Here is a 12,353-nt window from a genome sequence, read left to right as displayed (position 1 = left end):
AGAGAAAGAACAGCTAAGAAAACAGGGTGAACTAAAGTTAAGACCAAGAATATTTCAAGGATCAAATAGGCACTGGTATCAATACTGTAGGTATAAGAACTAAAATATGTCCACTATTCCTTGGTGACTTTAATTAGGGTAGTTGTAGTCATGTAGTGGGGGTGGGTGTATGTTAGACTACAATCAACTGAGTAATTAATGAGATCAAGTGATTAACTCAGCATTACTTAACTCATATTAATACAATCAAGTAATTAATGAAATTAAGTCTAGCACAGAATTTTGTTTCACAGGTGTAGCTGTGAAAGGAAGGAAAGGGAGAGAGACATGGCTAGGAAAGACATGAGGTTTAAGATTTACTTTTATTCCTAAGATAGAAAAGACTTGAGAATGTACAGTGCTATGAGAAGGAGTGAGTAGAGAGGAAGGAAAAGGCAGAAAAAAAGATTTTTTTAAAAGTAGATGGAACATGTACAAACATAGGGTAAAGAGAAAGTATGTTAAGGTGTTTAAAATACAGGATTTTTAAAAGTGTTTAACCAGAAGAGCTGAGATATCAGATGTATTAGTCCATTATCATGCTGCTATGAAGAAATACCTGAGACTGGGTAATTTGTAAAGGAAAGAGGTTTAATTGGTTCACACTTCCACATGGCTATGGAAGCCTCAGAAAACTTACAATCATGGTGGAAGGCACCTCTTCACAGGGCCACAGGGGAGAGAATGAGTGCCCAGCAAAGGGGGAAGCCCCTTATAAAACCATCAGATCTTACGAGAACTAACTCACTACCACAAGAACAAAATGGAGGAAACCACACCCATGATTCAATTATGTCCACCTGGTCCCATCCATGACATGTGGGGATTATGAGAACTATAATTCAAGATGAGATTTGGATGGGGACACAGCCAAATGATATCATTCCACCCTGGCCCCTCCCAAATCTCATGTCCTCACAATTCAAAACACAATCATGCCCTTCCAACAGTCCTCCAAAGTTTCAACTCATTCCAGCATTAACTACGCTGATGCAAGAGGTAGACTCCCATGGCCTTGGCCAGCTCTGCCCCTGTGGCTTTACAGAGTACAGCCCCACTCACAGCTGCTTTCACAGGCTGGCATTGGGTGTCTGCAGCTTTTCCAGGCACACAGTGCAAGCTGTTAGTGAATCTACCATTCTGGGGTCTGGAGGATGGTGGCTCTCTTCTCACAGCTCCAGTAGGCAGTGCCCCAGTGGGGACTCTGTGTGGGGGCTCCAACCCACATTTCCCTTCTGTACTGCCCTACCAGAGGTTCTCCATGAGGGCTCCATCCCTGCAGCAGACTTCTGCCTGGATATCCAGGCATTTTCATATATCCTTTGAAATTCAGATGGAGGTTCCCAAACCCCAATTCTTGACTTCTGTGTACCTGCTAGACCACCACCACATGGAAGCTTCCAAGTCTTGGAGCTTGCACCCTCTGAAGCAGTGGCCTGACCTGTACCTTGGCCCCTTTTAGTCATGGCTGGAGCTGAAGCATGGGACACAGGGCACCATGTCCTGAGGCTGCACAGAGCAGGGGGGCCCGGGGCTTGGCTCAGGAAACCATTTTTCCCTCCTAAGCCTCTGAGCCTGTGATGGGAGGGGCTGCTGTCAAGGTCTCTGACATGCCCTGGAGGCATTTTCCCCATGGTCTTGGCAATTAGCATTTGGCTCCTCATTACTTATGCAAATTTCTGCAGCCAGCTTGAATTTCTACCCAGAAAATGGGTGTTTCTTTTCTACCACATTGTCAGGCTGCAAATTTTCCAAAATTTTATGCTCTGTCACCTCTTCAATGCTTTGCTGCTTAGAAATTTCTTCCACCAGATACTTACCCTAAATTAACTCTCTCAAGTGCAAAGTGTGAAAGGAAAATAAATCTTGGGGTCCCCAAATCACTAAGCTAAAGGGAAAAGTCAAGCTAGGGACTGGGTCATGCAAAACTGCCTCCCCTTTTGTTTCCTAAAAAAGATGATTATAAGACGAAAAGCTACATACCTCCCCCATATTTTACCCACAAGGAAATTCCTAGTGAGCTCAAAGATCTTTAAGGTGTTTCTGTTAAAATTTCACTATGGCAATGTAAACTGATAGCTTATTTTTACAGGGGCAGTCACCTCCCTGCCCACCAGACAAATGCATATCTGATTGTTTCCCTACCCCATTTTTTTCTATGTTATCTCATATAAAAATGCAGATTCTCCACATTTTTCCTCACTCCATTTGTCTATGTCATCTGAGGTTGAAAAAAAAAAAAGCAGTTTCGCTGAGCCAGGCAAAGGCATGAATAACTATTTTTCCCTGCCCACCTCTTACATAAAAATTGTGTACTTCTCAATACCTCGCTCTTTCCCCTTTAAATTTGGAGCCCTCAAAATCACCTTTGGAGAAGGCGTAGACCTGTTTCCAGGATGCACATCCTTAACTTTGGCAAACAAACCTCCTAAAATAATTGAGACTTGTCTTGTCATTTTTCTCGACTGATGAAAGTTACACAGATCCCTAGGGTAGGGACAAAATGCTGCCAGTCTCTTTGCTAAAGCATAACAAGAATCCCCTTTATTCCAGTTCCCAACAAGTTCCTCATCTCCATCTGAGGCCATCTCAGCCTGGACTTCATTGTCCATATCACTATCAACATTTTGGTCAATGCCATTCAACAAGTCTCTAGGAAGTTCCAAACTTTCCCACATTTTCCTGTCTTCTTCTGAGCCCCCCAAACTATTCCAACTTCTGCCTGTTAACTAGTTCCAAAGTTGCTTCCACATTTTCAGATATCTATAGCAGCACCCCACTCTCTACAGTACCAATTTACTATATGAGTCCATTCTCATGCTGTTATGAAGAAATACCCAAGACTGGATAATTTATAAAGGAAAGAGGTTTAATTGACTCACAGTTCCACATGGCTGAGGAGGCCTCAGGAAATTTACAATCATAGCATAAGGCACCTCTTCATAGGGCAGCAGGGGAGAGAATGAGTGCCCAATGAAGGGGGAAACCCCTTATAAAACCAAACCACCAGATCTCGTGAGAACTCACTCACTATCATGAGAACAGGATGGGAGAAACTGCTCCCATGATTTAATTATCTCCACCTAGTCCCTCCCATGACACATGGGAATTATAAGTACAATTCAAGATTTGGGTGGGGACACAGCCAAACCATATCACCAGATTTCAGTTTTTAAAAAAGCAGGGTATTGGGAGGCCGAGGCAGGCGGATCACGAGGTCAGGAGATCAAGACCATCCTGGCTAACATGGTGTAACCCTGTCTCTACTGAAAAATACAAAAAAAAATTAGCCGGGGTAGTGGCGGGCACCTGTAGTCCCAGCTAATCGGGAGGCTGAGGCAGGAGAATGGCGTGAACCTGGGAGGCGGAGCTTGCAGTAAGCCAAGATCACACCACTGCCCTCCAGCCTAGACGACAGAGTGAGACTTCGTCTCAAAAAAAAAAAAAAAAAAAAAAAAAGGATTTATAGGGAACAAGGCTGAAGTCAGAAAGATAAGGTAGAAGGTTTTGTTTTTTTTTAATCCAGGCAAGAAATGATGGTATTTTGAAATGAGAGTGGTAGTGAAACATGTTTAGGAGTTAAATCAAGAAGGAATTATTGAGTAGTATAATTATCGAGTAATACAACATGATATTCAGGAGCTAGGGATGACACCAGGTTTCTGGCTATGGTTCCTTGATGGACAGTGGTACTGAAAAAGGAATTTAGGAAGAGTGTTGACATCTTGAATTTGAGGTGCTTGTGAGATATACGAGTGCTTCGGTTCACTAAGCAGCTGCATTTAAAGTTTAGAAAAGAGAGATCTGAGAAGAAGGCATATAGATTTGAGGTAACTGGTAACTGAGGCTTTGGGAGTTTGTAATATTTGCTAAGGAATGTATGAAGAAGAGACAGACCCTCAAGAATCCTAACTGATAAGACAAAGAAGACCCTCCACAAATGAAGAATGCCAGAAAGAGCACTGTGTCACAAAAGCAAAGGAATATTTCAATAAAGGAATAGTCAATGAGGTTAAACACTGACAACAGGTATAAGAGGTAGATATTTCTTTTTTTTTTTTTTTTTTGAGACAGAGTCTTGCTCTGTTGCCCAGGCTGGAGTGCAGTGGCGCGATCTCTGCTCACTACAAGCTCTGCCTCCCGGGTTCACGACATTCTCCTGCCTCAGCCTCCCAAGTAGCTGGGATTACAGGCATGCACTACCATGCCTGGCTAATTTTTTGTATTTTTAGTAGAGTCAGGGTTTCTCCACGTTGGCCAGGCTGGTCTCAAACTCACAAAATCAGGTGATTCACCTGGCTCAGCCTTCCAAAATGCTGGGATTACAGGCCTGAGCCACTGTGCCCAGCCTGACATTTCTTTCATTTAAGTAAAAGTAGTTGAGGAAAGGACCAGGTACTGATGCAATTAAGTTTACAAGTTTGGCAGGAAGAATTTGAATGAATTTCTAATGATGACTTCTGTTTTCTCTAAGTATCAGGAGGTTAAGTATTTTGCTAAGACTGAAGAGAAGGGACTGAAGAGAGTGAAGGTCAGAAACAGGCACCATGAAGACTAAGTGAGCTGACCACAAAAATCTAGGCAGATCAGGCATCGTTAAGAGCCAATGTAAGGTTGTAAGAACCTTCCTAAGAAATTATTAAAGAAAATCTTAAATGTTAATATTAGTCTTGGCTATTGTTATCAGTAAGCAAGTACCTAGAGCAAAAGTAGAAGAACATTTTCTGTCTTTAATTTAGCAAACTGAAATTTAAAAATTTTTAAAATATGAACAATGTTTACTATATATGGATATTTTGACAAATACCTAGAAATGTGTAGAAAAGGAAATATACGAAAGCAATCTTCTTAAACCTATCATAGATTTTCTTTAAAAAATGAAAGTTAGATAATATTCTATTCAAAGTATGAAAAGAATTAACTACTAGGAACCACAAGTATTATATCCAAAGCCTTTGTATTGAAATAGATTTTAAAGAATAGCTTTATGTTTGTGAAATGTAGAATCTTCCATTTATGTCTAACTCCTCAACTATGACTACAATTATATGTGCAGCTTGTTTTATGTGATTGAAAAGCGATTCAACAAAAAATTCTAATAAGGTATTCCTAATAAGAAGTAGTATTCTTTTTCCTTCTCTCTTTCTGTCTCTCTAAAGTACCACCTACAACAATTATTTTGGAACTGCTATAGTTCATTGGGGTCACACTTTTATAGCTGAAATTAACTGTAAATGATAAAAGATGCTTTAATTAAAAAATCAGGGTTGCTTTTCTGAAAATATTAATTTCTATTTACAGATATTGAATAGACTTGTCACTTTGCAATTAGAAAACTCAGATGGCTATTAGCTCCAAAATTCAAGGGTAAAAATCACCTTAAAAAATTTTTTCTTTTTACAAGAAAACAGCTACAAGTAGTAAAAATGATTTTTGAACACTGTAAAAAATGATTACCTGGGATTATTATTTTATTATTATGTGGGGTTATTAGGATGATACTTCTGGAAATATTCTAAATTTGTTTTAGAAATGGCAGTGATTCTTCTGCGAAGAGATAGAATTTGTTAATACAATTTCTATACAGTTAAGTTGGCAGTGCATCTACAAAGTTAGATCAGGACAAGAGTTGTATCTTCTTCTACAAGAATTGATACACTCACCAAAAAAAGGCCCAATATATACTCAAAACTATTTTATAAACTATTTTCTCTAAAGTGTCACTATAAAAAGTCAGCAATATCATTTGTCTAAAACTGCTCTGAAATAAATTGCAAGCTTTATTGTTTCACAAAGGAAGCAAGTGATTTTTGACAGAACTGTTCAGAGGGAGATTTAAAACACAGTATACACACATGCACGTATACATAGTTTGCAAGGGTTATAGGTATAGTTTTTATAACAATATTAATAATATTTGATTTTCTTTAAAAACATCATTAATTATAATTAATTTATAACATGATTAAATGTAATATGTAACTCTTATGATTACTTTTATTAATGGTGATCATTTATGTTCCAGGCACTATGTTAAAAGTACATATACGTTATTTCATTTAATTCTGACGATTATGTGATATAAATATTATTACCTATATTTAAGTGTGGGTTAACTGAGGTTTGAAGAAATTTAAGTACTTGCTCAATGATATATTTCTAGTAAGCTGGGTGAGCTAGAAGTTGAAACCAGGTCTGTATGATTCCAAAACCCATGTTTTTAAACACCAGACTAGAAAACTATTAGTGTGCTATTCATTAAAATTTTTTAAATGGATAACTTCTATGATTAATGGGCTTAAGCAAAAAACAAACAAAAAAAATCCCACTAAGAATATTTCAAGAATCAATGTCTTACATAATTTTGCTTTATTTAATCTATTACCCATCTGCTGGTGATCTCTTTTCATATTCATATTTCCTAAAATAAAATGTTCTTACATATAGAAAAATAACATTCCCACTTAATCTGTCAATTTCTAGAACCATAAAAATAGTGCATATTTCAAAAGTACCTATAGGGACAAAGAATCCATTTACTTAACCTGAGTTGCCTTTCTTTATTTCTCCGTAGTCTAACATCCGTATTCAACCACACATCTTCACAGATCTAAATTGTCAGTCTCCACTTCTCAAAATTTTACTTACTGTTTTGTTGTATATGTAAGGTCACACCATTTCATTAATTATTAATAACAAAAACTTCAATATTAAGCAGACAATATTAAATTATATGTTAAATCTTATTTTAGAACCTAAAACTATAGTGATTTTGAAAATTTAAAAAGGGGGTTAATAATAGATTAAGAAACAAAAGTTTTTTCAATTTTGAATAACTGGTCTTTGAAAAATAAATACCCCAAAGCTAAAATCTGACCCACCCTTTTTTTCTTCTTACCTCAGGTTGGCTGGAAATATTCAAAATGAGAGCCCACAATTCAGCTCTCAGTGCCGTGGGACTTCCTTGTCTGATGTACTGTTGAGCAGCAGCACTATCTTGTTGTGCTAGAACTATCAAAAGTATATGAAAATCTCCTTTGAAAACTCAGAATGTAAGAAACATCACTGAAATCTTCAATTATAAATCTTTTGGGAAGCTGATATTCAGTCTTTCTATCTAACATAATTACACCGTATCTTTACCTTTTAAATTTTATTCTCTGGATTTCAATACAGCCCTATTTGCAGCCCTCCCAGTTGCAAGCCTTATTAAGCTCTTCCACCTCCTACCCAGTGTGGATAAGGAGGGACTTAATGTAAGGACTTTGAGATCACTACGTTTTAACTATAGCTCCATGGATCTGAAACTAGTATTGTGTGTGTGTGTGTGTGTCTGCGTGTGTGTGTGTGTGTGTATATATATATATGAAATAATTTTTAGATTCCATTATCAAGTTAATTCATAGCTACAGAAACCCCAAATTTCTTATGCACATTCTACTACATCATGAATGTTCTAATATTTGGAAATGTATGGTACATAAAGTTTCATGCCTAAGAATTACAATATATAAGAATGTTAGCTATCTATTCTATTAAATGACTTCTTAGTTATTTGCCAAAATCAACAGAAAACAGGGATTTTTAAAGACGTAGAAACAAAGATCTCATAACCTTGCAAGAAGGCTCAAATTATTCTTAAAAAGCCAAGTTCACAAAATCAATATGTTATCTTTTGCTTTCATTTTAATTTTTATTTTCTTTAATAAAAATGTCAGCTATTCAGTCTGGAAATAAAGGTCCAAAAAAACAAAATGAAGCAAAACCAAAAAAAGACATACCAAAACAACTGCTAATGTTTATCTAACCAGTATTGTTTTCTTATATTTTCTTCTTAAAAAAATCTTATATTAAATGAAAATGACATGAGCAGAAGAAACAAAGGAATCATGAAATAAAAAAGAGATGAAGCATATTCTTTAATTTGAAATTGCTCTTAACAAAAGTGTCAAATCATACAAATAAATTCTAAATAAATACAATTTTTAAAAATTGAAGTAGGGATTTGGTACATGACAATATAATTGCCATAGAAGGTTCATTCTGACACAAAGACCAATCTGTACTTCATATCTCAAAGACAAAAAAGGATTTATAAAAACAAGGAAAAGAATCTTCAAAAGATAGGGAAAAACTATTCCCCAGAATACTAAGAGCCACTTTGGTTATTAAGCCACACCACTGTGAATGGTCACTGGGAACCATTACAGTTATATTTTCTCCTGATGCGGGAACATATTCCCATTAACTCTAATGAGAGGTGTGTGGGTGCATCAAAGACAGAACCTGCCTCTTTGATTTTAAAATGAAATTCTACTGCCGAATGGATTAAGCTAACATCCCTGAGGAATATGTGTCTGCATTTCCTTTTTAGTGAACCAGCTGTGTACTTCTTTCTCTGACATTTATTGACAAAGCCAAAATGATGCATTTTCCCTACTTATAAAGATTCTCATTATGTAATCTACATGGTTAAATATTACCCCTCTTTAGGTTTTTCACTTTTCAGAGATTAAATTTCACTTGGAGGTTATTTGAGGCAGACATTTACCTGGGACTGTCTCACTTTTCAGAAATAATAACATTTGTAATTAAAAGCTTACCTTTTTGCCCAATACGTACATGCTCATTTTCAAAAAGTTCTAAAAATTAAAAAAAAATAAAATTATTAGACATGAGTTGAGCAATCATATTTAGAACAACATTAGATACATTTTTCTGGTATTGATACATTTAATGATTTTTAAAGCCAGATGGCTCTACAGAAAACTACAAGAATATCTTATATGTAAAAAAGTTTTTTCTAAATTTTTTAAAATTAAAACAGAGTTATGAGCATTTAATCAAACAAAAAAATTGATGAATGAATTTTCCCTTTGTTAAAACATCTCATAATAAAGCTAAACAATTTTTTGTTTAAAATTAAAACAGTTATGAGCATTTAATCAAACAAAACATTGATGAATGAATTTTCCCTTTGTTAAAACATCTTCTCATAATACAAAAATGTTCCTATTCATTCATCTTTAATTTTTTTCTTAAAGAAAAACAAAACTTATTGACAGCTTCATTTACAAAATCCTACTTCCACTCCAATCTACCATTGGTTATCTAATAAAAGCATATCTAATAAAAGCCTTACTACTATATAGGAAAAATCTTGCTCTACAAATGCCATTTTAAAAGATTCTATGATGAGATTTTTTTAAGTAGCAATCATAATTGAAAAAGATTCATGAACTAGACTATATTACATTTTTTAAAAAAAACTTCTGTTCATCAAAAGCACTGTTAAGACAGCGAAAATGTAAGTAACAGAGTGGAAGAATATATTTGCTGTACATATAGCTGGCAAAAGACTCCTATTCAGAATATATAAAGAACTCCTGGTAGACAAAGACAGATGACTCTCAGACACGAACAGGCAAAAGACTTAAATAGAGGCTCTTCACAAAAGAAGTGACCTGAAGGACCAATAAACATATGAAAAGTTGCTCAACCACATTGGTCTTCAGGGAAATGCAATTAAAACCACTATGAAATACACAACCACCACAATAGCTAAAATGAAAAGACTGACAATTCTAAATGTAAAAGATGTGGAGCAAATGAATTTCTCATACAAAGCTAGTGGGAGTAGAACTTGGTACAAACACTGTGGAAAAGTGTCCAGCAATAGCTACTAACACTGAACATATGTGCATATCCTATGATAATTAGCAATCCACTCTCAGTTATAAACCCTAATGCATACATATGTGCACCAAGAGACATGTACAAGAATATTCACAGCACCACCATTGATAATAACCGAAAATGTAATCAATACCATCAGCAGGATACTAGATAGTGGCATATTCATACAATAGATTACAATACAGCAATGAGAATGAATGATTTATAATTCTCTACAACACCTTGAATATTATAAAGAAAAGCAAAAGAAGCCAAACACAAAAGAGTATATACTATATGATTTCATTTCTATAAAGTACAAAAATAAGCAAAACTAATCTATGATGTCAGAAGGCAGAATGGTTTTTACCCATGAGAGTGACAGAATCTGAATGTGTGCCTAAGGGGGCTTCTGAGATGCTGGTAATATTCTGTTTCTCGGTCTAGCTGGAGGTTACGCAAGTGTGTTCACTTTGTAAAAATTCACTGATCTGTATATACGTGATTTGTATACTATCCAGTATGTATGTTGTACTTCTATAAAAGTTATTTAAAAATTAGCAGTCATTTTTCTATTACCTGCAGTACTTGAAAACTCTAGTTTTGAAATATAAAATTGCAACACTAAGGAAAAATCAGAAGAATTCTCTTAATCAAAGAAATATTAATGTATGTGTGGTACATTTTCAGTATTAGATAATTTTTTAGTTTTAAAAAATAATCCATAAAGCTGTTTTTTCACTAGAGTATTTGAGCCAGAATGCCTTATTCTTTTAGTTTACTGTAGTCCTAATATTTCTGAAGTAATTAGTTGAACAGATTATACAATGACTAAGGAAAGTGTCTGGGATCCGTAACATAAATCATTTATATATATAAAATGATTATATATAAAAATATATATAGTCTACATATATATGTATATAGTAACAATACAGTTTCATTTTAATCAGCTATGATTTCTGAGACTTAGTGACCAAAGCAGACAATGCTTCAGTGAACACTATAATAGCATGAAACAGCAGATGTAATACTGCAGCATACTATAGTGGGGCGAAGTTCAGTAAACTTTCAGAAAATAACAAACAGTATATTACAGGCACTGGAGATAGTTTTCACATAGAACCCCATAACTGGTTCTTCTCAGTTATCTTGATAAGCACATCACAAAACTGCCCATAACAACTCGATTCTTTTCATCCTCCTTGACTAAGGATTAAGTTAAAATTTCTCTTAAGATTAAAATTATAATCCTTTATGTTCATTTCAATCAATGTAGTTTATACAGTTCAAGATTTTCTTCTCATAATATGCCAAGAAATGTTTTATATTCATAATTTTCACTGAATGAATAAAGAACAGTTGAATAATCAAGTAAAAATAAGTTGCCAGCCAATTCTCATTTTCTAATAAAAGCAGAGGATATTACTATATGATAACAGTGCTTTATTACCCAAAGTAGTATGAAATAACAATAATCAAACAGACTTCTTTAAAAAATTTAACTATTCAATTATGTGAAATACAATAATTTTGCTTTTTAAATGCTATTTTCTGTCCTAAGAATAAGAAGCCTAAAAAGTCAGAACCAAAATCTCCAACTTATACTCTAATTCTGTGTTTTTCAGAGTGCCCTGAGGACCATTATGTTAACAGATGCATCTATATTAATAGATCTTGCTCAGGAAAAAAACTTCTGTTAAAATGATCTTGGAAGATGCAAAGCTAAAATAATTTAGTTAAGACTTCTCATAGTCTTTATAAGATAGTAACATACACTGTGTATCTTAAGAAGGTATACAATACAGCCCTTCTCAAACCCTATTTGACAACAAGATTCTCTTTTTCACAGGGCATCTTATGAGTGCTCCTGAGTATAACACTTCAGGAAATACTGCACTAACTGAGTATGATTTTTTCTTTTAGAAAGAAAATGTCTATTTAGTAGAACCCTCATCTAATAAGATTCATTATTACGTACACTCAGACAATAATATCAGACATATGACCTCCTTTATCATGAAGGCTTATGAAAGAATGCTGAGCTTGCTCACTCTGTTAACATCAGTCTTATAAATGGTTTCCATAGTAAATGTGTGTGCATGTGTGTGTGTGTGTATTTAAAATAAATGCAATGCATGTTCATGAGAGTTTGTAGAAATAATGGCTATGACTTTTTTTATTATTGTTAAATAAGGATTCTATAGTATAATTGTAAGGATTTTTTCTCCTGACTTTTATATAAAAGCTCATAAGTAAGAAGTGCATTTCAAATATAATAATTGAATAGCAGTAATGATAAAACATAGGTAACAGAGGTTTTAAAGATGCGTAAGAACACAATTCCCTTAAGCCACGCTTAAACTTAATTCTGAATATAAAAAACTTGCCTCTAGCCAAACACAAGTATTAGCAACATTTTCAAACATTAGCATTACATTTCCAACTTAATCGAAGTGAAAGACACAGACTAAAATATAAAATAAGAGGTCGTCGGCCTCCTTCAAGCAGGCTTAGTATTCTATGCTCCAACTGCCCTTTAAATGTAATAACAGCAAATACCACACTGTATCTTATCTGTCACTTACCACTATTTTTTCCCCTAAAAGCAGAGATTATGTCTTATGTCTATGTATTCT

General features: G+C 34.7%; 1 protein-coding gene across 18 annotated transcripts in view; it reads right to left on the bottom strand.

Moving 5' to 3' along the window:
• TBC1D19 (TBC1 domain family member 19) overlaps positions 1 to 12,353 on the bottom strand; it is a 185,504-nt gene that overhangs the window by 89,044 nt on the left and 84,107 nt on the right. For all 18 annotated transcript variants that reach the window (XR_010156505.1, XR_010156508.1, XR_010156501.1 and 15 more), the window contains 2 exons: positions 8,643 to 8,681; positions 6,938 to 7,050 (listed from right to left, as the gene is read on the bottom strand). Coding sequence is in view for 6 of the 18 variants with exons in the window: in XM_063809445.1 (XP_063665515.1) it covers positions 6,938 to 7,050; positions 8,643 to 8,681 (152 nt within the window). In the remaining 12 variants the exon portion in view is untranslated. The remainder of the gene's footprint in view (positions 1 to 6,937; positions 7,051 to 8,642; positions 8,682 to 12,353) is intronic.

Source organism: Pan troglodytes, chromosome 3, assembly GCF_028858775.2.
Source record: "Pan troglodytes isolate AG18354 chromosome 3, NHGRI_mPanTro3-v2.0_pri, whole genome shotgun sequence".
Taxonomy (NCBI): Eukaryota; Metazoa; Chordata; class Mammalia; order Primates; family Hominidae; genus Pan; species Pan troglodytes.
This window is presented reverse-complemented; position numbering and strand designations above follow the sequence as displayed.